The 25,148-nt window shown below is 39.9% G+C and overlaps 4 protein-coding genes and 4 long non-coding RNA genes across 11 annotated transcripts; 3 read left to right on the top strand and 5 right to left on the bottom strand.

Annotated features, from left to right (window-relative positions):
- Positions 1-600: 600 nt before the first annotated feature.
- On the top strand, positions 601-9,874 carry LOC135335121 (uncharacterized). 2 transcript variants are annotated; one of them, XM_064530551.1, is made up of 8 exons: positions 601-840; positions 937-1,212; positions 1,478-1,862; positions 1,923-2,035; positions 2,095-2,407; positions 3,724-4,018; positions 4,116-4,314; positions 5,786-6,051. In XM_064530551.1, the coding sequence occupies exons 5-8, from the start codon at positions 2,178-2,180 to the stop codon at positions 6,049-6,051; spliced, it is 990 nt and encodes a 329-aa protein (XP_064386621.1). In that variant the 5' UTR covers positions 601-840; positions 937-1,212; positions 1,478-1,862; positions 1,923-2,035; positions 2,095-2,177. The 2 variants fall into 2 exon arrangements, 1 of the variants encoding a protein (XP_064386621.1); XR_010394434.1 differs by lacking the exon at positions 4,116-4,314 and adding an exon at positions 9,512-9,874 and having other exon boundaries at positions 615-840; positions 3,724-3,851; positions 5,786-8,877.
- On the bottom strand, positions 6,115-13,085 carry LOC135335142 (uncharacterized). 3 transcript variants are annotated; one of them, XR_010394445.1, is made up of 7 exons: positions 12,885-13,085; positions 12,695-12,834; positions 12,038-12,649; positions 11,829-11,982; positions 11,188-11,773; positions 10,916-11,045; positions 6,115-6,254 (listed from the first exon to the last, which is right to left on the bottom strand). It is a non-coding gene; the product is annotated as an uncharacterized LOC135335142 (long non-coding RNA). The 3 variants fall into 3 exon arrangements; XR_010394444.1 differs by having other exon boundaries at positions 10,916-11,773; positions 12,038-12,384; positions 12,502-12,649; XR_010394443.1 differs by having other exon boundaries at positions 10,916-11,773.
- Positions 13,086-13,377: 292 nt separating this feature from the next.
- On the top strand, positions 13,378-13,955 carry LOC135335155 (uncharacterized). The gene is made up of 2 exons (XR_010394460.1): positions 13,378-13,505; positions 13,624-13,955. It is a non-coding gene; the product is annotated as an uncharacterized LOC135335155 (long non-coding RNA).
- Positions 13,956-14,182: 227 nt separating this feature from the next.
- LOC135335138 (uncharacterized) lies at positions 14,183-15,057 on the top strand. The gene is made up of 2 exons (XR_010394439.1): positions 14,183-14,638; positions 14,822-15,057. It is a non-coding gene; the product is annotated as an uncharacterized LOC135335138 (long non-coding RNA).
- A 400-nt stretch (positions 15,058-15,457) lies between these two features.
- On the bottom strand, positions 15,458-17,289 carry LOC135335201 (protein lev-9-like). The gene is made up of 6 exons (XM_064530621.1): positions 17,134-17,289; positions 16,913-17,083; positions 16,681-16,857; positions 16,464-16,637; positions 15,972-16,319; positions 15,458-15,483 (listed from the first exon to the last, which is right to left on the bottom strand). Exons 2-6 carry the CDS (start codon positions 17,040-17,042, stop codon positions 15,458-15,460), a joined length of 855 nt encoding a protein of 284 aa, XP_064386691.1. The 5' UTR covers positions 17,043-17,083; positions 17,134-17,289.
- A 559-nt stretch (positions 17,290-17,848) lies between these two features.
- LOC135335200 (sushi, von Willebrand factor type A, EGF and pentraxin domain-containing protein 1-like) lies at positions 17,849-19,328 on the bottom strand. The gene is made up of 6 exons (XM_064530619.1): positions 19,268-19,328; positions 18,983-19,219; positions 18,608-18,781; positions 18,376-18,549; positions 18,129-18,305; positions 17,849-18,016 (listed from the first exon to the last, which is right to left on the bottom strand). The coding sequence occupies exons 1-6, from the start codon at positions 19,326-19,328 to the stop codon at positions 17,865-17,867; spliced, it is 975 nt and encodes a 324-aa protein (XP_064386689.1). The 3' UTR covers positions 17,849-17,864.
- Positions 19,329-19,854: 526 nt separating this feature from the next.
- Positions 19,855-22,485, bottom strand: LOC135335148 (uncharacterized). The gene is made up of 3 exons (XR_010394452.1): positions 20,639-22,485; positions 20,385-20,562; positions 19,855-20,339 (listed from the first exon to the last, which is right to left on the bottom strand). It is a non-coding gene; the product is annotated as an uncharacterized LOC135335148 (long non-coding RNA).
- An 867-nt stretch (positions 22,486-23,352) lies between these two features.
- Positions 23,353-25,118, bottom strand: LOC135335115 (C4b-binding protein alpha chain-like). Its single transcript, XM_064530541.1, has 6 exons — positions 24,955-25,118; positions 24,723-24,899; positions 24,506-24,679; positions 24,019-24,366; positions 23,805-23,967; positions 23,353-23,745 (listed from the first exon to the last, which is right to left on the bottom strand). Exons 1-6 carry the CDS (start codon positions 25,082-25,084, stop codon positions 23,505-23,507), a joined length of 1,233 nt encoding a protein of 410 aa, XP_064386611.1. The 5' UTR covers positions 25,085-25,118; the 3' UTR covers positions 23,353-23,504.
- Between the last annotated feature and the right edge of the window lie 30 nt (positions 25,119-25,148).

Here is a 25,148-nt window from a genome sequence, read left to right as displayed (position 1 = left end):
CTCGGATAAATCAAGCTAGAGCTCAAAGGCATAGAATACTACGTATATCTACTACGGTAGGGCTAGGGCATTGCAGCTAGCTGTCGGTGAAGCATAATTATGGGAGGAGCTACCAAGGACACTGAAGCGACCTAGTACATGTACTTAGTATATGGCATCCTTAAATATCTCAGCCCCACTAAAGAAAGCTATTTTAAGTAGACTAACACGTCATCTTACTCTTACAACATAATATCCACTCAACTAACTGCAAAGTCAGAAAACCGGAAAATAAGACGCTCATGCTCGGAACTGCAGGCAAACAACCTGAAACAGACCCTAACTCAGCAGAAAAGAGCAACGACACTCGCTTCGGAAAGAGGAGCTTCAAACTGGCTAACCGCACTACCCATTGAAGAATTTGGATTCCCTCTATACACAAAGGTGCGTTCACGACGCTTTGGCCCTGAGATATGGCTGGAAACCAAATCGTACTCCCTCCAATTGCTCATGTGGAAGCTCCTTCTCTGTGGAACATGCAGTTGTGAGAAACAAAGCTGAGCTGTTAAACAAGTCAGGAAAGCCTCTTGGAGCAATTTCACATGTTTCAACCCCAACAAATCAGAAAAATTGTGCGGAAGCCACAACTCAAGGGTTTCTAGAGCATGCTATTCAGGTAGAATTGTATTTGGCTGTACACTGAATGTCATACTATAGGTGCAATTCAAGAATGGGAGTTATATCGTACTCAATTGCCTTCTTCTTAAATGGAACCAGAGCAATTTCAACCACGAGTTTAAGCTGTTGGCGCCTAATAACAAGTCCCTGGATTTCATAAAGGCATGGAATACATTCACAGAGGTATATATAATTATGTGAAGGTTTTGCTCTATAATAAATATTGAGCCAGTCGATCATTAAACTTGACGTTGTGACTAATGATAATTATTTCTGCAGTTCAACGTGGAAAGAGGGTTTCATGTGCCAAAATCTACCTATGACCAAAACAGTTTAGTGCATGTGATGACCTAGCCTCGACCCCAGGCCGATCCGTCTCCAATTGAATGCTAGGTCGCTTTAAAAAAAATCGGCCTGGGACCGAGGCTAGTGATGACCAGGAGTTTTCACTTGATAGTGATGCGTCCAGTTCCAGGGAAAACCTAACTCCACCAACTGCGAAGGTATTTAAACACCGCGATCCCCTTGATGATGCCATCTTCATCAAGCGACAAGGTATATATAAATACTATTCACACAATCTTAAAAAATGTACAGTGGAACTATAACGGACACCTTTGGGGAACAATGTTTTGGCCTTTATACAGAGGTGGCCTTTGTTGAGAGGTTGTTTTTGTACACAAACTGTTTATTGGGGACCTGGGTGTCTGGCCGTTATATAGCAGCTGGCCTTTATTCGGAGGTGGTTGTTAACAAAGGTTCCACTGTAGCATGATTGTATAAAATTTACACTATAATTATTTATATTTGTACACCGCAGGTACATTTGATCTGCTTCTCAACACCCTAGTAAAACCACATGAGGCCAAACGATGTGTTAGACCAGTAGACACATCGTTTGTTAAGGCTCTGGCAGCAAGGTTTGAAGGTTCCCTTCAGCTCCTGGTGTACCACCCATTGCAGCACTATGTGTATCTGTTCCCTCAAAAGAAGCCTTCGACACAAAAAGGAAAGATGGCTACAGGTACGAGGTATTGGGAGGGCAGCACTCAGCTCTGGCAAGAAAAGAGATATCTTTAAAGAATCCAGAAAACATGGCTCTTCAGAGAGTCTATATTGGGCTCACAGATGATGAATCCCTCCGTTTAGCTTCACGGCACAACGTCAACGGGCATTTTGGGTACAAAATGACGCACAGAGACTATGTGAGTTATTTTATGCGCTATACAAACTATAATATTATACTTGCAATGACTATGTTGAAGCATGCCGTTTCAAACTCTTTGCATTGGCTGGTACGGAGTCCAGCGGGGAAACCTCAGAAACCAAGTCGCACACAGAGTGGAGGGACACATGCAAGCGTTGCATACTACCACAGGTAAGATTTGTATTGCAATGGCCGATTACATGCACTGACCGCTCAATTAATTGTTTTAGGACATGGGAAGGTGCACTATGGACAATGTCTTCAATCAGGCCTCGTTTAAGAGTGATGTTTGGAAGCTGGTGTCCACTATATCATGGACAAGTTTGAGGAGGGGGAGTTAAAAGACCAGACCCTCAGCACAAAATCTCTTATTACGAAGCCTGAATTCAGGCAACAATACTTGAGCCCAATTCAGTGCTTGCCTGAGGAATTTAAGCTTGATGTTCTGCAGGATGTAGTTGATGGAGATCTTAGTTTGGCAGAGCTTCGTGAAAAGGCGGTAAACTACCGATCAATGTGGACTATTGAGCGAGCCTTTTGCAAGTAATATAATTTTTGTATTGGCATAATTATATCTCATAATTTCGCAATAACATGCTGTCTTAGAAAATTATATACATGTACATAATACATCAGGGCCATAAGAACCAGGGGGGCTGGGGGGCAGAAGCCACCTCTGGTTTTTAGACTGTGAAATGGGGTGGGGCTCCTCTGCAGAGTCCAGCAGATCACTGTGTTGTCTTTCTAAACTTTGATCTGAGAACATACAAGTCAAAAAGTTCCCCCTCCCGGACCCACCCCTGTGTCGCAAGGGGTGGGTCTATTTAGACTCGCAAGCCACTCCCTTTTCTCTGATTGGACGGGGGCGGGAGAAAAGGGACTGGTGACTCTGGGACACATTTTGTGTCTCTACCAGAATTTGGGTAGAGATTATTCATTGATTTTTCCACGTGATCCAAAAATTGCGTGAGGTTAAGTAGAATTGCGTAGCCTGCAAAAGTGATCGCGGGCTTCTTAGCTACAGTTTAAGAATGGATGCTAGTGCTAGAAAAGAGAAGATGATGGAGTAATAACATCATCAGGCATTCAGCTAGGATATAGTCATCTAAGACACCAGCAGAGATTAGCTTGTTTTAGTTTTACGTGATGAGAACTGGCAGCCGAAAGTCATTGGTTGCCTAAAGCTTTTAATAACCTGTACAATACAAGACAGATAATGGCAGACGGCAGCAGTTGAATTGAGAGTAGTCAGACTTGTACAAGCTGTCTTAAATCGCTGCCACTCCTCGGTTCAAAGAAGGACTGCCAAGATTTCTACGTTCATCAGCTGTTCCATGCTAATCCACAAGTTGTGGCACAACAGACACTGGTACAAGGATCTATAAAATCAAAAGGCTGGCTAGATAGATCTGTATACTTGTCTTCTGTGTGTCTTTAGCTTTTGACGCATCAGAATAAATTGGATAATTTGCACGTGACATTAATATTTAATAGCATTCCTGATTTACACAAGCTGTAGCCCAGAGTCACCAGTCCCTTTTCTCCCGCCCCCGTCCAATCAGAGAAAAGGGAGTGGCTTGCGAGTCTAGGGTCTATTCCTTTTTCCTGCCCCCCCCTCACCTAAAACATCTTACGGCCCTGTACATGTACAGTGTACTTCACTTTATATAGATAAGACCACCAAATTGCATTGCTAAAGTGCTTATACTTATATCTGAGACACTGTTTAGGGAGTTTACACGTATTTAGAGACCCTCAGGGCTTATAATAATTATAGTAGAACCTTTACTGCATTTTTGATACTACAGCACGCCCTTTGCTGTACATGCATTCATGGACGTTAAAAAATATTTTTGTAGAATCACGAGTACTACCTGGGAGGAAGCTAATCGGAAGTACCCTGAACACACCAATCCTGAGCGTTTGGAGTCATTTGCTGCAGTCTTCACAAAATCCCCAAAAATTCCACCTTCATTTCAGGCATATTGTGAGGGTGCTTTGCAGTCTGCCACTCGTGCCACAGATATATTCACTCACCAACAGTCCAAAGCACACCTTGTTGAAGACACTATATTTTCAACATCATTTGAAAAATTTCGGGCAGCACATGCCACATACATGGGTGCAAAGCTGTTTGTTGCAAACGTACAAAAAGTAAGATACAACTTTTACTGTATTGAGATTTGTGTGCTTTGTACATGACAATACAAGTACGGGTATGATTATTGATTTTTTTTCGTGTACATTGCAGGAATGGACGAAGGAAGACATACTGAATGTGATTTTCACTTGTAGGCAGGTAAATACCATTCCTGAGAAAACTCTCTCGCTGTACAATATCGCACTAATCGGAGAATACCTATCACAGCTTGAAACACAGTCAGCGATGGAGAGTTGTTACAGTTGCGTTAGCATTTGCTATTGGCATAACAGCTCTCTAACTTCGAGACGTGAGTAAAAAGTATAGCTTCATCCGGCATCATACTGCTGCATGCCAATCCTAATGCAATCCGACTAGAAAAACATTTGCAATGTGAAAAATTGCTAGGATTGGCCAGGGGAACCACAAAAAAGCGTGGAAACAAAAAATCCGACGAGAGCATAACTCCAATCCGTTACAACGTCAATCACATGTACTGGTAGTTTTCCATGTTTTCCCGGCCAATATAATATAAATACGCAATTTTTACTGGTGGGTGATGACCAATCCTTTTATTATACATCCATTTTGGAATGTGCGGGCATATAATCATGATGATTTGTGATGAATTGATGTTCTAATACATGCAGTGTTGAGCACAGGTACACACAGTCCATCCATGCGTAGTAACATGCACGGACCGTACTGGTGACCTGCATGGAATGATGTGGTGGATGGAAGCTGGTAGATGGATCTGGAACACAGTCTATATACTATGTATTGTACATGTTCATGACGTTGTAACGGATTGGAGTTATGCTCTCGTCGGATTTCTTGTTTCCACGCTTTTTTGTGGTTCCCCTGGCCAATCCTAGCAATTTTTCACATTGCAAATGTTTTTCTAGTCGGATTCCCTTTCTTTTTCAGTACAAGTGGAACGTCAAGAGGCAGTACAGAAGTTCAAGAAGAGAAGACAGGACTAATCAGATATCTTCTCGAATATCTCTGGACTAATTATAATTATAGCAATGAGTAATATTGCTTGATATGTTGAATTTGTGAATCAGTATTAAATGACAGCCATTTTTAAGAGCATGATATATAGCCAGTAAATATAGCATGCTTGTCAGAGAAAGGGAGCTGGAGCTGAACAGTGTGAAGAACAGCAACATCTCAGGCTCTAAAAGCCCGGCTGCACTCATCACCCAGTGATTTTAGGCGCACGGTTTCTTAACCACGCCTATCTATGATTAATTTTGCAATTGCTGAGTCATTAAAGATGGCGGAATTGTCTAGGTAAGAGAAATAGAGACTGAGAGGTCATCTGCCTCGTGGAAGCAATCGCAAATCTGAAGAAGCGCTTTGTAATCCAGGTTGTAGTAGTTTGGAAACCCTGTGCAGAATGTCCTGGAGAGGGCTGTACTTGGAGTAAATGCGGGGCAAGAAACTTACTTACTTACTTACTTACTCACTTACTTAGTCAGTCAGACAAGGAGCGGTGAAACATAGAAATAGTGCAATTTTTAAAATGACAATATTCATACATTTAAAACGTTCATGGATTATGAAATGAGAGATACAAAGAGAGAAAAGGCTAAATAAACTATCTGTCTATTCAGTTTCTTTATGTGGCCTTTCCCTGCAGAGATAGAACAGTTTGAACACAAGTCAAAATAAGTAAAATATTGCTAAACAAGGGCAAACCCACTGCCAATCCTATGTAAAACCTACTGGTTTTACTAATTACGCAAACAATAACAATAATTATGTTTTCATTGCAGGTAGCTCCCTAGGGTTTGTGCCAGCACTAGGCTTCGTCATAATTGGCCACTACTCCATCAACGGAGAGTTGTTGAAGGAACACTTCAACACAACACCTGAGGCCCAGAGATCCAATGTGTTTTTGTCGGACGTTAAGGATGTTGGTGACGGTGTGCCAACAAGTGTTTTTGAGTCACTGATCTACACACTCTCATATGAAGGACAGTGCATCATCGATGCCACAACAGGAAGTAGTATGTATACGAGTTATAGTTTCTATAATTAGAGAAAAGACTATAACCATGCATGCACATAAACAATGCTTAATTAAAATTCTGATACATTGATTAATTATCTGTGTAGTAGTGCACGTATAGTAAGCATTGTAAACATTGTACATGTAGATGCGTGCAGTCGTGCATGAAGGCTCAGCTCTCATAGTAGACATTTGAGTCAGGATCGACTGCTGACTGGGTTGATATAAGAAACCTACACGGGAATTATACGATTTTATATAGTGTTGCCTCATGCACAATTGTAGTACAGTGGAACCCCTCTATAACGGACACCTTTGATGGGGAACAATGTTTTGGCCTTTACAGAGGTAGCCTTTGTTGAGAGGTTGTTTAGTACACAAACTGTTCATTTGGGACCTGGGTGCCTGGCCGTTACGATTAATTTTTTTAATTAAATACTTACATCTTACATAACTTCCAGCTGTCTCGTGTGGAGCTGCTTCTATACAATTATCAATGAATCATTGACTTCTACCGAAGGGTACTACATTTGCAACAAGATTACAACTACATTACTACATTACTACATTACTACATTACATTATTACATTACTACATTACAACGGCCATGATATTGGTTTCATTCTGACTGGTTTATCAACAAATATATACTTGTCTAGCAAACCAAATGTGGGAGCCTGAACCTGTTTGCATTAATTGCAGGTGAGCTGTTTTAATCCAGTAATCAATTAACTTGTGTTATGTCTCTATAAATGTATTATGTCATTAGAAATCATAGGGAGGGGAGCCACAAAAAACAGCTGCATTGACAGTATTAAGTTCATATTAAGTTCATAACTAGCACAATAGTATATAAATACTTATGAGTAGGTGCCAATTCCCATCCCCCACCCCCCATTTGCCTGCATGGCATGGCAACTGATAGTAGAAGTAACTTAGTTACAACAGAGAGTACTTTAGTTTACCAACACTTGAGGAGCATTTCTTTGAATGTATATAGAACTGTTCTTGAGCATAGCATCAAATATAATTATGCAAACATTGCGAGCTAGCACTGATCAATTCGCATAAATAAAATCGCAAAACCTTAATCTTAGATCCCATTTGAGTGTATTTAGCAGGGAACTATGAGCTATAGTACCGGTACTATAGATTGCTCTGGGCTACAAACTACAACATTGTACATTGTATTGTGATTTACAAGAAGATACACATGTAATAACATAAAAATTATTGTAGCTAGATGCTTTGTCTAGTAATAATAATAATAACAGAACTAGAATGAAAGAGAGAAGCTCTAGTTTCTTTTTTTGGCTTTGTTCGAAAGTAGTAGGAGACGCTCGTTTTTTGCTGCAAGGCTGCATGGGGGAGGAGCTGGATGTATGGAAGTGCTGGGATTCTAGCTTTGGCTTCTTCCTAAAGTTCCTTTCGCTTTGTTCAAGAGTAGTATAGGAGCCGCTCGTTTGCTGGGCTTGTTTGCTGCAAATTATAGCTTATAGGTGTCTTCCTTTCGCTTTGTGAGAGCCGCTCGTTTCGTGGGAAGTGTGCTGGGCTAGCTTGTTTGCTGCAAAACTGGGGGAGGAGCTGGATGTTTCCGTTTTGTGGGTGGAGCTAGGACTATAATTTTGTCCATCAAACTGAAGTGGAGGAACAGGGTTGACTTGAATAGAGACCACAGATTTAGTAGAGACACAGAGATGCCAACTTCAGATATTAGTTTTCAAAAGAATAATGATGCAGTTGCTAGGTTGGCTGTTTATATAGGTTGACTGTTGCTAAGCTAGTGCATTTCTAGTAGCCAATAGGTTTTGGGATCTAAATCAGTTAGAACATGTGCATTCGGTATCTATGGTTATAGTGTCCCTCATCCCTCGGGCTAAAGCCCTCGAGCTTTGGGACACTATAACACATAGATACCTCATGCCCATGTTCTAACTATTACATAGTACTGGTAATTATACACAATCTTTGCAAATTTTCTGCTGATTTGGCTTATTCGAAAAGGTTTTTCACCAGCAAAATATTCGGAAACAGAGAAAATGTATGTTATTATCTGTTTTCAGGTAGGTTGAGGGAATGCTTTAGAGTGTAAAGTTTAAATTACTGTGCTGTATGTACAACTTATGCATGAGTAACTTTACACTCAGAAGCATTCCCTCAACTTACCAGCATAAAAACCTTTGTACCATATGCTATTTGATCTTGCACCTAAATTATGTAAACAGAACACTATATTAAAACACACTGCGTGGGCTTAGTGTATATGTATAAGTTGAACTCAAATAAATCCCCCAAAATTTCCAAACAGGAAATCTCATATAATTGTAGCACTCAAGTGTGTGCCTACATTGTATCCAATTACACAGGGTTCATAATTTTTGGCTCATGACATTGTATAAATTAGTGGAAACGCTTGGTGTATAGAACCATATTTTGCACTTTATCGAGTTAGAATGAGCCACTGGAGATCAACAGAGTCATCTGTAGCTACTCGGGTCCTAACTGAGGAAGAAAAGAAAATAGCGTTAAGCCAGATTACAGCTCTCGAACGTTTTGCTGCAGCTAGGGATGGTCTCAGAGCCATAGTGTGTGTTCCTCCCCGGGAGGGAGAGAATGAGAGATGGATAGCTGTGAACCCTATCAGCCATCAAATTGATTTCAACATTCGACAACCAGACCAAAATCGAACTGTACTGTATGCTGGTGAGAACAAATATGGATGCAACAGCTACTGTTACATTGACCAACTTTCATGCTGCATCATTTGGACAATTATTGCCACTGTGATCTTCTCTATTCTGACATCTCCCGCGATTCTTTTGTGCTGCATTCCCATGATCAAGAAAATGAGACAGGTATAGTTATTATGTAGTTAATTTGGCATCATACTGTAAAGTTCTAGCTCTAGCCTACACACTGTATATGTATCATGTAATCATATAATCTACTGACAGTATAATAGCTAATTATGTATTAGTTATTGCCCAGCCAGAGTGCAACATGCCATATATTGCACTGGAGCAACATAATGCCCGAGGGCATTATGTCATCCAGTGCGGCATGTTGCACGAGGGCGCCTGCAATAACTAACTTGTTGCCCAATGACGTTAAACTCGTCTGACTGGTCATATAAGTCATAATAAAAGACATGTGTTTTGAAGGAATTTAGTGTATTCATTAGTTTGCTGAATTCCATAGTAAATCTTTAGGTTTTCTTATACCACTAAAAGTAGTAACCTATAAAATATTGGGTGGGATGGTGGGGCATAAGTCCCAAGTGGATATCTCTTAAAGAGATCTACTGCATTTACACACAGTGCAAGTGCATATATAATCCAGTGCAATATATGGTAGCCATGGCAGTGATGCAAATGCCATATACTGAGCACTGGATTGCTTTGATCTGCCCACTCACTGGGCAACAAGTTATGCTAGTATAATAACAACTATGATCTAATAGTTAATGCATCTGTTTAATAACTCCTGCAGGCTCAGAGAAAATTTGAGGAGAGAGACAACTTTGGTGCCCGTAAGGAGTACAAGAGTTGCTGTAACTGGTGCATAGGTCCTGCAATATGGATTATTGCAATTCTACCAATACTTGTAATAGCAGTTGTTCTAATAGTGGTATTTGCTGCAGATTCTAATAACTGAACTTTTTTACGGTTATGGTATAATGATTGCTCATGAATATTCATGAGTTTTTTTATAGTTTGCTTTTTCTCTCCTTAATCTTGCAGGACAAAAGCTAAGTCTACTGTACATATTTGTATAAAGATTAATTCTATTGCTTTTGTTTTATGAATGAAATGATTATGAAGATGCATAAAAGAGACAAGATAAAATTAAAACTGCTAGTATAACTAGTCGGCATTTTGTATGAGCAATAAGTACTTGCAGCTCTCATCAAGACTTGTAGATGGAGATAAATACCTTCCAGAGTGAGAAACGAAGAGATATAGCTTGTAAAATTTCATACGGAAGAGCTAAAGCTAGAACTAGACGGTCAGTACCTACAAACTCGCTCGATCTCTCTACAAACTGACGGCTAGCTGCAACTCACTTGACTGCATGTGTATTCAACATTTCTCTTCGTGTCGCCCTGCCCATTCATTCGTATAAATAGATAGAAGCGTCAGTTCAATATTTCCTTGCCTACCGAGGATAAAATAAGTCGACTAAGAAACATTTCTAGATTCTCCACTGTATAAAATGCACAAAAATAATGATATTCATAGAGCATTTGCTGCGTGGGTGGGAACACTATACCGTAACCGATGATTAACAACTTGTGTCACAGTATCAGGTAGAGTATTATATCGTTATGCAGTTAGCGTAATGATATTGGTTGGGTTCAAGTTCATCTGAAGGGGCATCCCCGCCTAGGGGATTAACCCCTCAGCCTTTTTGGGGTTATATTTAAGCCAGATCTTGTTTTCTTTAAATGGTATTTTACCACAGTAACCTATTACTCAATCTGGTGCCCATGCACATGATATGCTCTTGTCACAGTGCTGGACAGGGTGCAAACTGACCGACACTGGAGATACCGAAAGAACTAAGCATAATTATAAGTACAAGAGGGGTGGGAATGAGGAGGGGAATGAATGACGGACGTTTGATATCGCTCACAAAGTGACTGCTAATAGTTCTGAGACTGCCACGAGGCTTCAACTTTAGTGCACATGCGTTGAGATGAGTGACGTCATTGCGGCCTGCTCCTTGTTGTTAACCCCGTTTAATATGCTATTAATTGCATTTTATTACTTTGGTTCACAATAACACATAACCATGGCAACCAGGACAACAATAATTACCATTCATTTTAACATAGTATCAACCATGGCAACCATGTCAATTTCTAAAGATAAAAAGGATCAAACAATAACTCACATATTTCTCATGCAGTCTTTATCTTTTTAGCTCTGGGTCCAAAAAACAGACATTTGTACTGGTAGGATAGTTAGGCGAATATCCGGACTTGCAGTGGTGAGCGTGTGCGTTCGTAAAATGTGTGTAGATACTATATAGACACATAATTATGATAGGTATGTAAGCTGCTACTTATAAAGTATACTATATACAATATTCTACATTGTAACTTAATTAATGATCTTTACGGGCTCAGAACACTTACTCTACAATAATTATAACAATAAACTCACATATGCGCACTATAGCAACTATTCTTCTCATGCAGTCTTTCTCTCTATAGAACCTCTCATAAACAGATAACAATTCAAGGACCTATTAGTTGCAGGTCTAGTGGTGGACCTCACTTGAACCATGCCAATATCAACACTCCTTCTTTGAGCAACTTAGCCAACCCCTGAGCCAACCCACAAAATGTTTTATGGCTAATAAACGATCAAACTTAATGATCTTTACCCTCACACAACACTTGATTTTGGTAAAGATCATTAAAAACATAATATACAATTCTATATGAACGCAACAACACACTGACAGAGGGTGAGCAGCTATAAAAGTACATTGTGTCATATTTAAGCTGTATCGTAATTACTTGTACGTAATATGTCAGCTCACTGGTCCTCTTCAAGGCTCTTATCAACATCTGTCTCCTGGGGTTTAACGCTGGCATTATGTTTGACATACGGTACATATTCAAACTTTGTCTTGACAACGGCCAGTGGATAAATCTCTGCGTAATTAGAATCATCGATGGCTCGAGGAAAAATTAATTCGCATTGCTGATAGCTTTCCACAGATGATAATTCACATGAAGCAGGTCTGGGAAGAATTATAGTGCATTATAGCCATATGGAACTGATGCATGGATGCACACCTTGGGTTTGCTTTTTTGCGATTGGTACGGTATCTCAGCACAAGCATAAGCACAGCTGTTGTTACAGCGATAATTACAACAACTATAGCGACTGTTCCTCCTGCAGATGCCCCAGTATAGTCAGTCTGCTGAATGCTTGGAAGTTCAGTGGCTCCTTAATAATTTATTAGTGATGGAAAATACATCAGATAAAAGATGATTATAGTTACCTAAGTTTGCACAAATAGACTGCTTTCCTTGAGTAGTAGGCACAACGCAACAGTACACACCACCTGGAACATTGGTAGCATTCTTGTGATTCAAACTGACTGTCTTCTGTTCCTTAGTTGTATACAGATCATCCCGCAGTTATCTGTCATTACGACTGTCCCGTTTGGATAATGCCACTCTCCTAGACCACCCTCCACTCCTGAATCCAGCTGTGAGCAACAGGCGGCCAGGCCGGTATGACAGACGAGGGAACTGTTCTTCCCCTCTCCCACAGAGTATAGGGGGATTTCTGGGAGAGTAGACAAGGAGTTGGTGGAGAAAAGCGATATGTAGACTGGGGGAGGACCTGCATTTATAAATAATGGATGCAATCAGTATATGCACTCAAGCAGTTTGATACTTTCATGATTATTTCATTGTTAGGTATTCCTAGTTTGGCATTTAGGTGATGTTGTCCACATACTAGTCGACAAGCAAGTAACTTTGCTCGAGCCGATTAAGATGAATCCATGATCGCAGGTATATGTAGTTGTTCCACCATCTAGTATACGGAAGTTGGTCTACCAGGAGATCCATGGAAGATATAACAGGAGGAAAACCACACAAGAAAGCTGCACGTATAATTATACATGATAGTTAGACTATAGTAAATTTACCTGCAAGCAAGCACTCTGGCTCAGCGTTCCACTTCCCATTCGCCCGACAGATTATTACGGCTGAACCAGAAATATGGTAGCCATTATTGCAGCTGTAAGTAGCTGTCTCTCCAATATTCGAGGCACTCCACAAGAGACAACTGTGTGCATGTACATATAGACGCATAATAAGCTGATAATAGCAGCTTACCTGTGCAAACAGGTTCAGCCTCCCAAGTTTGATTTGCCTGACATGTAATTATCAGAAATCAATATCACAAATGTAATTGGCCATTTCCCCAAATGTATATATAGTACCGGTAAACGTCATTGATCCATTGATAATAATATTGTAGGAGCAGCTCCACATGAGATAGCTGGAAGTCATAAATCTATAGATGTAAGTACTTAACCCTTTCCCCGCTTTAGCCGACTATAGTCGGCATGGCTACTGATAAATTTCAAAAAATCGTTGTGCACGCTGTGTTGGAGCTATGCACACACTGCAGGTACCAGCACATGCGCATTGAGCTGCTCTTCCACATGGTATTTTTAATATTTTGCTTTGAGGTACGGTTCGATCAGAATTGTCGAAAGAAAAGTGACCGTTTTATAATTGCTACAAGATCTTTGTAGTACAACCTCAGGGAGGTTCTAGGGAAGCTAGAGAGTGAGAATATCGATGCCTATGGCCTTGTAGAGTGAGAGGACAGTGACTGGGATCATAGCTAGGTAGGAAGCTTCCTTTCAGAGGTCAAGCTAAAAAGAAAGAGCCTGAGAATCCTGAGGAAGACGCACTTGAGGTGGACCATGAACCATCTTCCTGAACCTGGTAAGTCACTATAGAGTAGCATTTGTAGTCTTGATAGCTTCACTATAGGTTTGTTTAGGCTAGTTAGTACAACAGTGGACACCATGAGCCACCATTAAACTTGTAAACCTGTGTGTAGGTGAAGAAAATATTTCCCGGGAAAAGGGCGTCTGCCGATAGAACCTCAAATACAAGTTTCTGCAGATCCTGATTGAGTCCTGAGTCAGCCATGTCACCGTGAGAACATTCTGAACACTTATATCATGTGTTCAGTCACTTCGTAACATCACACAATATTGTTTGTGTACATAATTATGAATTTTTGTTAACAATTGTTATTTGTGGGGTGGTGGTTGGTTGCTAGGCAACAATGATGATTCCATGAATGCGACAGGTCCGGTTCTACCTGTGGAACTTTGTTACAAGTGTTTTTAATATACGGTTCATGAGTTATAAATTTTTTAAACAAAATATGCGAATATTCACTGTTAATTAAAGCAGGGAAAGGGTTAATATGAGAACCTGTACCTAACCATTATGTAAACAGGAAACTATATTAAAACACTGCATGGGCTTATAAGTTGAACCCAAATAAATCCCCCAAAACTTATTATTATCCCAAACAGGAAATCTCGTAATTTGATATCATTGTAGCACTCTAAGTGTGCATGCCTACATTGTATCCAATTACACAGGGTTCATAATTTTTGGCTCATGACATTGTATAAATTAGTGAAACGCTTGGTGTAGAACCATATTTTGCACTTTATCGAGTTAGAATGAGCCACTGGAGATCAACAGAGCCACCTGTAGCTACTCGAATCCTAACTGAGGAAGAAAAGAGAATAGCCTTAAGCCAGATTACAGCTCTAGACCAGTTTGCTGTCAGAGCCATAGTGTGTGTTCCTCCCCGGGAGGGAGAGAATGAGAGATGGATAGCTGTGAACCCCCATCACATTGATTTCAACATTCGACAACCAGACCAAAATCGAACTGTACTGTATGCAACTGAGTCATATGGATTCAACTACTATTACATTGACCAGCTTTTGTGCTGCATCAATTGGACAATTATTGCCACTGTGATCTTCTCTATTCTGACATCTCCCGTGATCCTTTTGTGTTGCATTCCCATGATCAAGAAAATGAAACAGGTAGTTCTTATGTAGGATGATATTTGATTTGGCATCATACTGTAAAGTTCTAGCTCTAGTACACACTGTATCTTATTTTTCACATAATCTACTGACAGTATAATAGCTAATTATGTTACGCTAGCATAATAGCAACTATGTAATTATAGTTAATGCATCTGCATGTTTAATAACTCCTTGCAGGCTCAGAGAAAATTTGAGGAGAGAGACAACTTTGGTGGCCGTATGGAGTACAAGAGTTGCTGTAACTGGTGCATAGGTCCTGTAATATGGATTACTGCAATTCTACCAATACTTGTAATAGCAGTTGTTCTAGTAGTGGTATTTGCTGCCCTAGGCAGATTCTAATAACTGAACTATTTTTACATACAAGATTATGATTTATTACTTTGGTTCACAATAACACATAACTATGGCAACCAGGACAACAATAATTACCATTCATTTTAACATAGTATCAACCATGGTAACCATGTCAATTTCTAAAGATAAAGCGGATCGAACAATAACTCACATATTTCTCATGCAGTCTTTATCTTTTTAGCTCTGGGTCCGAAAAACAGAAATTCGTACTGGTAGGATAGTTAGGCGAATACTTGCAGTGGGAGCGTGTGTGTACGTACAATGTGTGTACGTAACTAGGTACCAGATACGTATGATAGGGTGTGAGCTGCTAATTATAAAGTATGCTGCTTACAGTAGGGTTAACCTACATTGTAACTTAATGATCTTTACCGGCTCAGAACACTTAAAATTGGTAAAGATCATTAACAGATAATTCACTTTACAGTAAACAAAAACTAAATCTTTACAGCATAGCTAAACAAACTCCTTCACATCTTTATCTAAAGGGAAGTGTCATTGTCCAAATAGTCACATTTGAATCTCATCAGATAGTTACTTGTATATGTATTCGTAATCACTGGAACTACTCGTATCGTCATTTTGAATTGTTAGCACACTTATTTTCAATGGTACTTAGGCCAATTTCTTCGTAAATAGAATCCTTAACCGGCGTAGTTTGAAGAGGATGATCTCTTTTCATTTCACATGATGCATCTCTATTGAAAAACATAATGATGTAATACTTTTTGCTAGGAACTGATGCGTGGATGCAAACCTCAGGTTTTTTTTGTGCAGTTGGCATGATTTTTCAGAACAAGCAGAAGCACAGCTGTTCCAGTGATAATTAAAACAACTACAGCGACTATTCCTCCTGCAAATGCCCCAGTATAGTCTGTCTGCTGAATGCTTTGAGTTTCAGTGTCTCCTTGCACAAATTCTGTAATTGGCATGGAAAGTATATATACATCAGATTATCTACTATAATTACCTAAGTTTGCACAAATAGACTGCTTTCCTTGAGTAGTAGGCACAACGCAACAGTACACACCACCTGAAACATTGGTAGCATTCTTGTGATTCAAACTGACCATCTTCTGTTCCCTAGTTGTATACAGATCATCCCGTAGTTTATCTGTCACTACAACTGTTCCGTTTGGATAATGCCACTTTCCTAGACCACCCTCCACTCCTGAATCCAGCTGTCGGCAACAAGCAGCCAGGTCGGTATGGCAGGAAAGGGAACTGTTCTTCCCCTCTCCCACAGAGGATAGGGGGATTTCCGGGAGAGTAGACAAGTAGTTGGTGGAGAAAAGCGATAAGTAGACTGGGGGAGTAGCTGTAGGGGCAATGAGGGAGTGAAATATTATGGTAACATTCCAAACTACTGTTTTTTACTTGTTTTATGTTTTCACACTCAAAATACTGATTTGTGTTATGTTTTCACACTCACTCAAATAAACGTTCTGTTTTGAAATCTTACTTTGGCATGTAGATGGTGCTGTCCACACACCAGTTGACAAACAAGTAGCTGTGTTTGAGCCGATTAGGATGAATCCATGATCGCAGGTATATGTAGTTATTCCACCAGTTAGTACGGAAGTTGGTCTACCAGGAGATCCGTTGAGGATAACAGGAGGAGAACCACATGAAAAATCTGCACATAATGTAATATACATGCTGGAATGCCATAAATTCACCTGCTAGCAAGCACTCTGGCTCAGCATCCCAGTTCGCATCTGCCTGGCAAATTATTTCGGCTGAACCAGAAATATGGTAGCCATTATTGCAGCTGTAAGTAGCTGTCTCTCCAAATGTGGTCCCAGTGAAATTACTAGATCCTTCTTTAACTATTCGAGGTACTCCACAAGAGACAACTGCATGCATGTACATATAATAGACGCAATAATAAACTGAATAATAGCAGCTCACCTGTGCAAACAGGTTCAACCTCCCAAGTTTGGTTTACCTGACAAGTAATTGTTGATAAACCAGTCAGACTGAAACCAATATCACAAATGTAATTGGCCGTTTCCCCAAATGTAGTACCAGTAGAAGTCATTGATCCATTGATAATTGTAGGAGCAGCTCCACATGAGATAGCTGGAAGGAATAAATCTAGACATAAGTGTTTTGCTTTACAAAACGAGAACCTGTACAAGCCGGTAATGAGCTCCAACTCTTGTCTGCTTGACAAGTTACAGTAGATGATCCCGACACCTCATTACCAGTATCACATTCGTAAGTCACAGTTTCTCCAAATGTAACTACTTCAGCAGGTGTGGTAGAAGATCCATTCAAAATTGCAGGAGGGGAGCCACAAGAAACAGCTGTATTGACAGTATTGTAGTAGTATTGTAACAAACACAAATTAAAGTATATGAATACTTACGAGTACATGTAGGTGCCGATTCCCACCTCCCATTCGCCTCCCATTCGCCTGGCAACTGATAGTAGAAGTACCAGAAATATTATACCCATTGTCACAATTGTAGATAGCGTTCTCTTCGAATGTAAAACCAGAGTGAACACATGAACCATTTGCAACAAGAGGAGGTAGTCCACAAGAGACAACTGAAAAGGATACATATCTTTATACAATATAATACAGCATTCTAGTATTACTTGTACACATAGGTAGTGTACTCCACCTCCTACTAGCCTGACAAGTCACTGCTGTCAATGGTACCAGTTTGTATCCAGTGTTACAGCTGTACGTCACTGTCCCTCCAAATGTTGTGCTGGTTGGTGTCCCGGAAGATCCGTTGATAATAGTGGGAGGAAGGCCACAGGAAACAGCTGAATGCAACATAATTATTTTAACTATAGAACACACTGAGCTAATTTCAATAACAAGTGTACCTGCACAAATTGGCCGTAAAGTTCAACTCCCACTAGCTTCACAAGTTGCTGTAGTTGATCCGAACAGTTCGTATCCAGAGTCACAGCTGTAGATAACTTTCCCTCTGAGCATTGTGCTTGTTGGTGTCCCAGGAGATCCATTGGGAATAGGGGGAGGCGGGCCACAGGTTACAGCTATAGCAACCATACAAATTCAGACTAAGAACATACACCCTAAAGGCTTGGCAGGCTTAGTGATAGCTGAAACTCACAGCAATTTAAGAAGTCTATTTAATCAACAACATACGTTTGCAAATCAGAGAGGTCCAGTTTCCATCAGCCTGGCAGGTGGCATTCGTCACTCTCACTCCAGCAGAGAACTCGTATTCATAATCACAGCTGTAGCTCACATTACCTCCGAGCACAAAGGTGCTCGGTATTGCATGAGATCCATTTAGAATAGAAGGAGGTGCTCCACAAATGACTATTTACAATTTTAGAAATGTAATGCAATTAGATGCATGGTTGTATAAACATGCAGAATGTGATCTTACTCAGACACCTTGGTCTCGTGGTCCATCGTCCAGTTGGCTGGCAAAGAATCATAGCTGATCCTACCAGTTCATATCCTGTGCTACAAGTGTATGTTACTGATACTCCAATGGTCACATTCACTGGGACTTCAAGAGACCCATTGGAAATAGACGGAGGAATACCACAGGAAAAAACTGTTTGTATATAATTATAGACTCCTAAATCAAGTGAATCTACACACCCAATACTTACCTTGACATAATGGGTTATATCCACTCCATCCATCATTCTGACAAGTTATATTATTCTCGCCAATAAGGCGGTATCTAGGCTCACAGCTGAAGGTAGCCATGCTTCCTACATCCGGTATTGGGTCAGAGTAGGAGATCATCCCATTGGTCAGGGGAGGGAGGGACAAACACACAACTGAAACGTGTGGACTAGGCATTTAAACAGTTTCACAGAGAGCAGTTTAATTTTTACCAAGTTCGGCACAGAGGGTCATTTCTCCTCCAGTAGTTGGTATGGTACAGCAGTAGGACCCAGTTGGACTCAGAGGGTTGTTGGCTTGTCTACGAGCCAGTCTGATGAGTTATGGAGCATTCCTCACGAAGTAGAACTTCTCACCAGCAGCCGTTGACCCAGCATTGTTCTGCACCAATGTCCCATCAGGATACGTCCATTGTCCTAGACCTCCGTTACCATTGTTCTCGGCATTACTTCTACAGTAGGCAGTAAGGTCTGTGTAACAAGTGAGAGAGGGCAGACCACCCGCAGCATCCTCTCCAATATCAGTGATGGGGATCTCAGTGTTGTTAGTGGTGATGTTAGTTGATCCATATCCCAGAGAGAGGTATACATGTACTGCTGAATTATTAATAAAATTATGTACATGTGGCAGAATAGAATTACCTTTCTGTGCTGCACATGCTGATATAATGACAGCAAGAAGAAGCAAGCTAGAGTTGTTCATTTTGTGAGTCCTCTAAGCCTTAATAATTGCAACTGTGTATAAAATGTGAGGTATTTATAGCAACATGCACTGTAGTAGGAGGAGCTGGTGCTGCAAGTAGACCAGCTCCTCCCACCTAGATCTAGAGCAGACTAGCTAATTAGTCAACATGACCCACTGAGAAAAGTCAACACAATAACCTACATTGCAACTTAATGATCTTTACCGTCTCAGAACATTTGATATTGGTAAAGATCATTAACAGATAAATTGGTAAACAAATATAAATTATGACAAGGATACCTAAACAAAATTCTTCACATTTTAATTAGTTATTTAAAGGGAAGTATCGTTGTCCAAATTATCACATTCGAGTCTCATCCGATAGTTATTTCATAGATTATCTACTATAATTATTAACTGAGTTTGCAGCTTTCCTTGAGTATAGTATAGGGACAACGCAACAGTACACACCACCGGGAACATTAGCAGCATTCTTATGATTCAAACTGACCATCTTCTGTTCCCTAGTTGTATACAGATCATCCCGTAGTTTATCTGTCACTACAACTGTCCCGTTTGGATAATGCCACTCTCCTAGACCACCCTCCACTCCTGAATCCAGCTGTGAGCAACAAGCGGCCAGGTCAGTATGACAGACAAGGGAATTATTCTTCCCCTCTCCTACAGAGGATAGGGGGATTTCCGGGAAAGTAGACAAGCGGAGAAAAGCGATAAGTAAACAGGGGGAGGACCTGAGTGTGTATAGATGTTGATGCAATTAGTACATGCACTCAATTTTAATTGCATTCTTCAATGCTTTTCATCAAACTTTCATTGTTTGGTATTCGTATATACTTTGGAATTTAGGTGGTGTTGTCCACATACTAGTCGACAAACAAGTAACTTTGCTCAAGCCGATTAGGATGAATCCATGATCGCAAGTATATGTAGTTGTTCCACCAGTTAGTACGGAAGTTGGTCTACCAGGGGATCCATTGAAGATAATGGGAGGAAAACCACACGAGAAAGCTGCACGTATAATACATGGAATAGTTGGGATAACAGTAAAATTACCTGCAAGCAAGCACTCAGGCTCAGTATCCCATTTCCCATCTGCCCGACAGATTACTACGGTTGAAACCAGAAATATAGTAGCCATTATCGCAGCTGTAAGTAGCTGTCTCTCCAAATGTGGTGCCAATGAAATTACTACATCCTTCTTTAACTATTTGAGGTGCTCCACAAGAGACAACTATATATATATGTATATTATGTACATTATAGAGACATAAACACAATTAGTTGATTACTGGATTAAAGCAGCTCACCTGCAATGCAAACAGGCTCCCATGTTTGTAAACCAGTCAGAATGAAACCAATATCATGGCCATTTCCCCAAATGTATAGAAGTCAATGGATAAATTGGAAGTTATAAAAACTTAGATGTAAGTATTTACAAAATTAGAACCTGTACAAGCTGCATGGTAAAGAGATCACAATAGCTGATCCCAACTTCACCTCATAGCCAGTATCATATGTAGGTCACAGTCTCCACACATGTGAATATTTCAGCAGGTAGGTAGAGGATCCATTCAAAATCGCAGGAGGGGAGCCACAAGAACAGCTGTATTGACAGTATTAAGTATACAAGTACATGTAGGTGCCAATTCCCATCCCTCATCGATCCCCCATCCCCCATTTGTCTGGCAACTGATAGTATATAGAGTTACAACAGAGAGTACTTTAGTTTACCAACACTTAAGGAGCATTTCTATGAATGTAGAACTGTTCTTGAGCATAGCATCAAATATAATTATGCAAATGTTGCGAGCATTGATCAATTCGCAAACCTTAATCATATATAGTACTGGTAATTACACACGATCTTTGCAATTTGACTCAAGGTTTTTCACCAGCAAAATATTCGGAAACAGAGTAAATGTTTTATCTACAACTTACTATATGTTATTTGATCTTGTACCTAAATTATATAAACAGGAAACTATGCTATTAAAACACGCTGCTGGGCTTAGTGTATATATAAGTTAAACCCAAATAAATCCCAAAAACTTTCCTTATTATCTCAAACAGGAAATCTCATATAATGTAGCATTGTAAGTTTGTGCCTACATTGTAAACAGGAAATTACACCGGGATTTTTGGCTCATGACATTGAAATTAGTGGAAACGCTTGGTGTCGAACCATAATTATTTTAAGTTAGGATGAGCCAATGGAGATCAACAGAGTCATCTGTAGCTACTCGGATTCTAACTGAGGAATAAAAGAGAATGTAGTTAGCGTTAAGCCAGATTACAGCTCCAGACCATTTTGCTGCAGCTAAGGATGGTCTCAGAGCCATAGTGTGTGTTCCTCCCCGGGCAGAGGGAGAGAATGAGAGATGGATAGCTGTGAACCCTATCAGCCATCAAATTGATTTCAACATTCGACAACCAGACCAAAATCGAACTGTACTGTATGCTTCTGAGTCATAATTATGGATGCAACTATACTGTTTACATTGACCAACTTTCATGCTGCATCATTTGGACAATTATTGCCACTGTGATCTTCTCTATTCTGACATCTCCCGTGATTCTTTTGTGCTGCACCCATGATCAAGAAAATGGACAGGTAGTTCTTATGTAGGCTTTTCCCAATTATGCTGGCATAATTTTGGAATAATAGGGACCATTTTGAGCTCCATTAGCATTGAGCATTATTCCAGGTGAACAAAATAAATTTGGAGGTGTGGTTTTACTTAAAGAGGCGTGGTTTAACATAAAGGGCCGTGGTAAGTGATGTCATTCAATGGAAATGTGGGCAGGGTCATCTACTGCGCATGCTTACTGCTGAGGAAAATGATGAGTCGTCACGAAAGAGTTTTCTCTATTTTGGAAAGTTCTTTTAATAAGAAACAAACCCATTCTCTTCAAGACTATATAATTATGTGCATCTGTAATGCTACAATATAATAACAGAAAATAGCTTTTTCTTTTTGTAAACACTGTCTCACACACTTTTTTAATGATTCATTTTCCGAAAAATCTATTGGAATAATAGGTGACAGTCAAAGAATAATAGGTAACATACTAACAGTCGAAGAATAATAGGTGGACCTTCCTGGCATAAAAGAATAGCATAATAGGCAAATTTTTTAGCATAATTGGGAAAAGCCTATTCTTATGTATATAGGATGTTATTTGATTTGGCATCATACTGTAAAGTTCTAGCTCTAGTACACACTGTATCTTATTTTTCACATAATCTACTGACAGTATAATAGCTAATTATGATGTTATGCTATTATGATAGCAACTATGATCTAATAGTTAATGCATCTGCATGTTTAATAACTCCTGCAGGCTGAGAGAAAATTTGAAGAGAGAGACAACTTTGGTGCCCGTATGGAGTACAAGAGTTGCTGTAACTGGTGCATAGGTCCTACAACATGGATTAGTGTAATTCTACTAATACTTGTAATAGCAGTTGTTCTAGTAGTGGTATATTTGCTGACCTAGGCAGGTCTAATAACTGAACTTTTTTACTAAAAGTATAAGATCATGATTTATTACTATGGTTCACAATAACAATAACACATAACCATGGCAACCATGTCAATTTCTAAAGATAAAGTGGATCAAACAATAACTCACTTATTTCTCATGCAGTCTTTATCTTTTTAGCTCTGGGTCCGAAAAACAGAAATTCGTACTGGTAGGATAGTTAGGCGAATACTTGCAGTGGTGAGCGTGTGTGTGTACGTACAATGTGTGTACGTAACTAGGTACCAGATATGTATGATAGGGTATGTGAGCTGCTAATTATAAAGTATGCTGCTTACAGTAGGGTTAACCTACATTGTAATACAGCCAGGTCTCCATAGCATGTGTTTAGACCTGTGTTAGCAGGCCACCCTCTATAATAGTTATACAGCCAGGTTAATGGGCCACAAAGTCTCTCCATAGCATGTGTTTGGACCTGTGTTAGCAGGCTGGCCACCCTCTATAATACAGCCACTGTTGCTCTTGATCTTTACTGTCTCAGAACACTTGATATTGAATTGGTAAAGATCATTAACAGATAATTCACTTTAGGAAACAAAAATGTGATTCTAAATCTTAAACAAAATCCTTCACATCTTAATTAGTTATCTAAAGGGAAGTGTTACAAATTTAAGTACATTGTCCAAATAGTCACATTCGAGCCTCATCAGATACTTGCACGTAATCACTGGAACTATTCATATCGTCATCTCTCTCTGTAGTCATACCACCATTATCATTCTGTTTAACATACGATGTATTGTTAGTACATATAACTTTTCTATTTTCGATGGAACTTAGGTCAATTTCTTCGTAAGTAGAGTCATTAACCGGTATGGCTTGAGGAGGACGATCTCTTTCCATAGTAGATGTTAATTCACATGATGCATCCCTATTGAAAAATATTGTCATGTGATATATTTTGCTAGGAACTAATGCGTGGATGCAAACCTTAGGTTTTGTTTTGTGCAGTTGGCATGATGTTTCAGAACAAGCAGAAGCACAGCTGTTCCAGTGATAATCAAAACAACTACAGCGACTATCCCTCCCGCAACCACCCCAGTATAGTCTGCCTGCTGAATGCTTGGAGTTTCAGTGTCTCCTTGCACAAATACTGTAATTGGCATGGAAAGTATATATACATCAGATTATCTACTGTAATTACCTAAGTTTGCACAAATAGACTGCTTTCCTTGAGTAGTAGGCACAACGCAACAGTACACACCACCTGGAACATTGGTAGCATTCTTGTGATTCAAACTTACCATCTTCTGTTTCTTAGTTGTATACAGATCATCCCGTAGTTTATCTGTCACTACAACTGTTCCGTTTGGATAATTCCACTCTCCTAGACCACCCTCCACTCCTGAATCCAGCTGTCGGCAACAAGCAGCCAGGTCGGTATGGCAGGCAAGGGAACTGTTCTTCCCCTCTCCCACAGAGGATAGGGGGATTTCCGGGAGAGTAGACAAGTAGTTGGTGGAGAAAAGCGATAAGTAGACTGGGGGAGTAGCTGTAGGGGCAATGAGGGAGTCAAATATTATGGTAACATTCCAAACTACTGTTTTTTGTTTGTTTTATGTTTTCACACTCAAAATACTGTTATATGTTTTCACACTCACTCAAATAAACGTTCTGTTTTGAAATCTTACTTTGGCATGTAGATGGTGCTGTCCACACACCAGTTGACAAACAAGTAGCTGTGTTTGAGCCGATTAGGATGAATCCATGATCGCAAGTATATGTAGTTATTCCACCAGTTAGTACGGAAGTTGGTCTACCAGGAGATCCGTTGAGGATAACAGGAGGAGAACCACATGAAAAATCTGCACATAATGTAATATACATGCTGGAATGCCATAAATTCACCTGCTAACAAGCACTCTGGCTCAGCATCCCAGTTCGCATCTGCCTGGCAAATTATTTCGGCTGAACCAGAAATATGGTAGCCATTATTGCAGCTGTAAGTAGCTGTCTCTCCAAATGTGGTCCCAGTGAAATTACTAGATCCTTCTTTAACTATTCGAGGTACTCCACAAGAGACAACTGCATGCATGTACATATAATAGACGCAATAATAAACTGAATAATAGCAGCTCACCTGTGCAAACAGGTTCAACCTCCCAAGTTTGGTTTACCTGACAAGTAATTGTTGATAAACCAGTCAGACTGAAACCAATATCACAAATGTAATTGGCCGTTTCCCCAAATGTAGTACCAGTAGAAGTCATTGATCCATTGATAATTGTAGGAGCAGCTCCACATGAGATAGCTGGAAGGAATAAATCTAGACAT

This window comes from Halichondria panicea, chromosome 4, assembly GCF_963675165.1.
Source record: "Halichondria panicea chromosome 4, odHalPani1.1, whole genome shotgun sequence".
In the NCBI taxonomy this organism is placed as follows: domain Eukaryota; kingdom Metazoa; phylum Porifera; class Demospongiae; order Suberitida; family Halichondriidae; genus Halichondria; species Halichondria panicea.
Note: the sequence above shows the minus strand (reverse complement) of the source record. Positions and strands in the feature narration are given on the sequence as shown.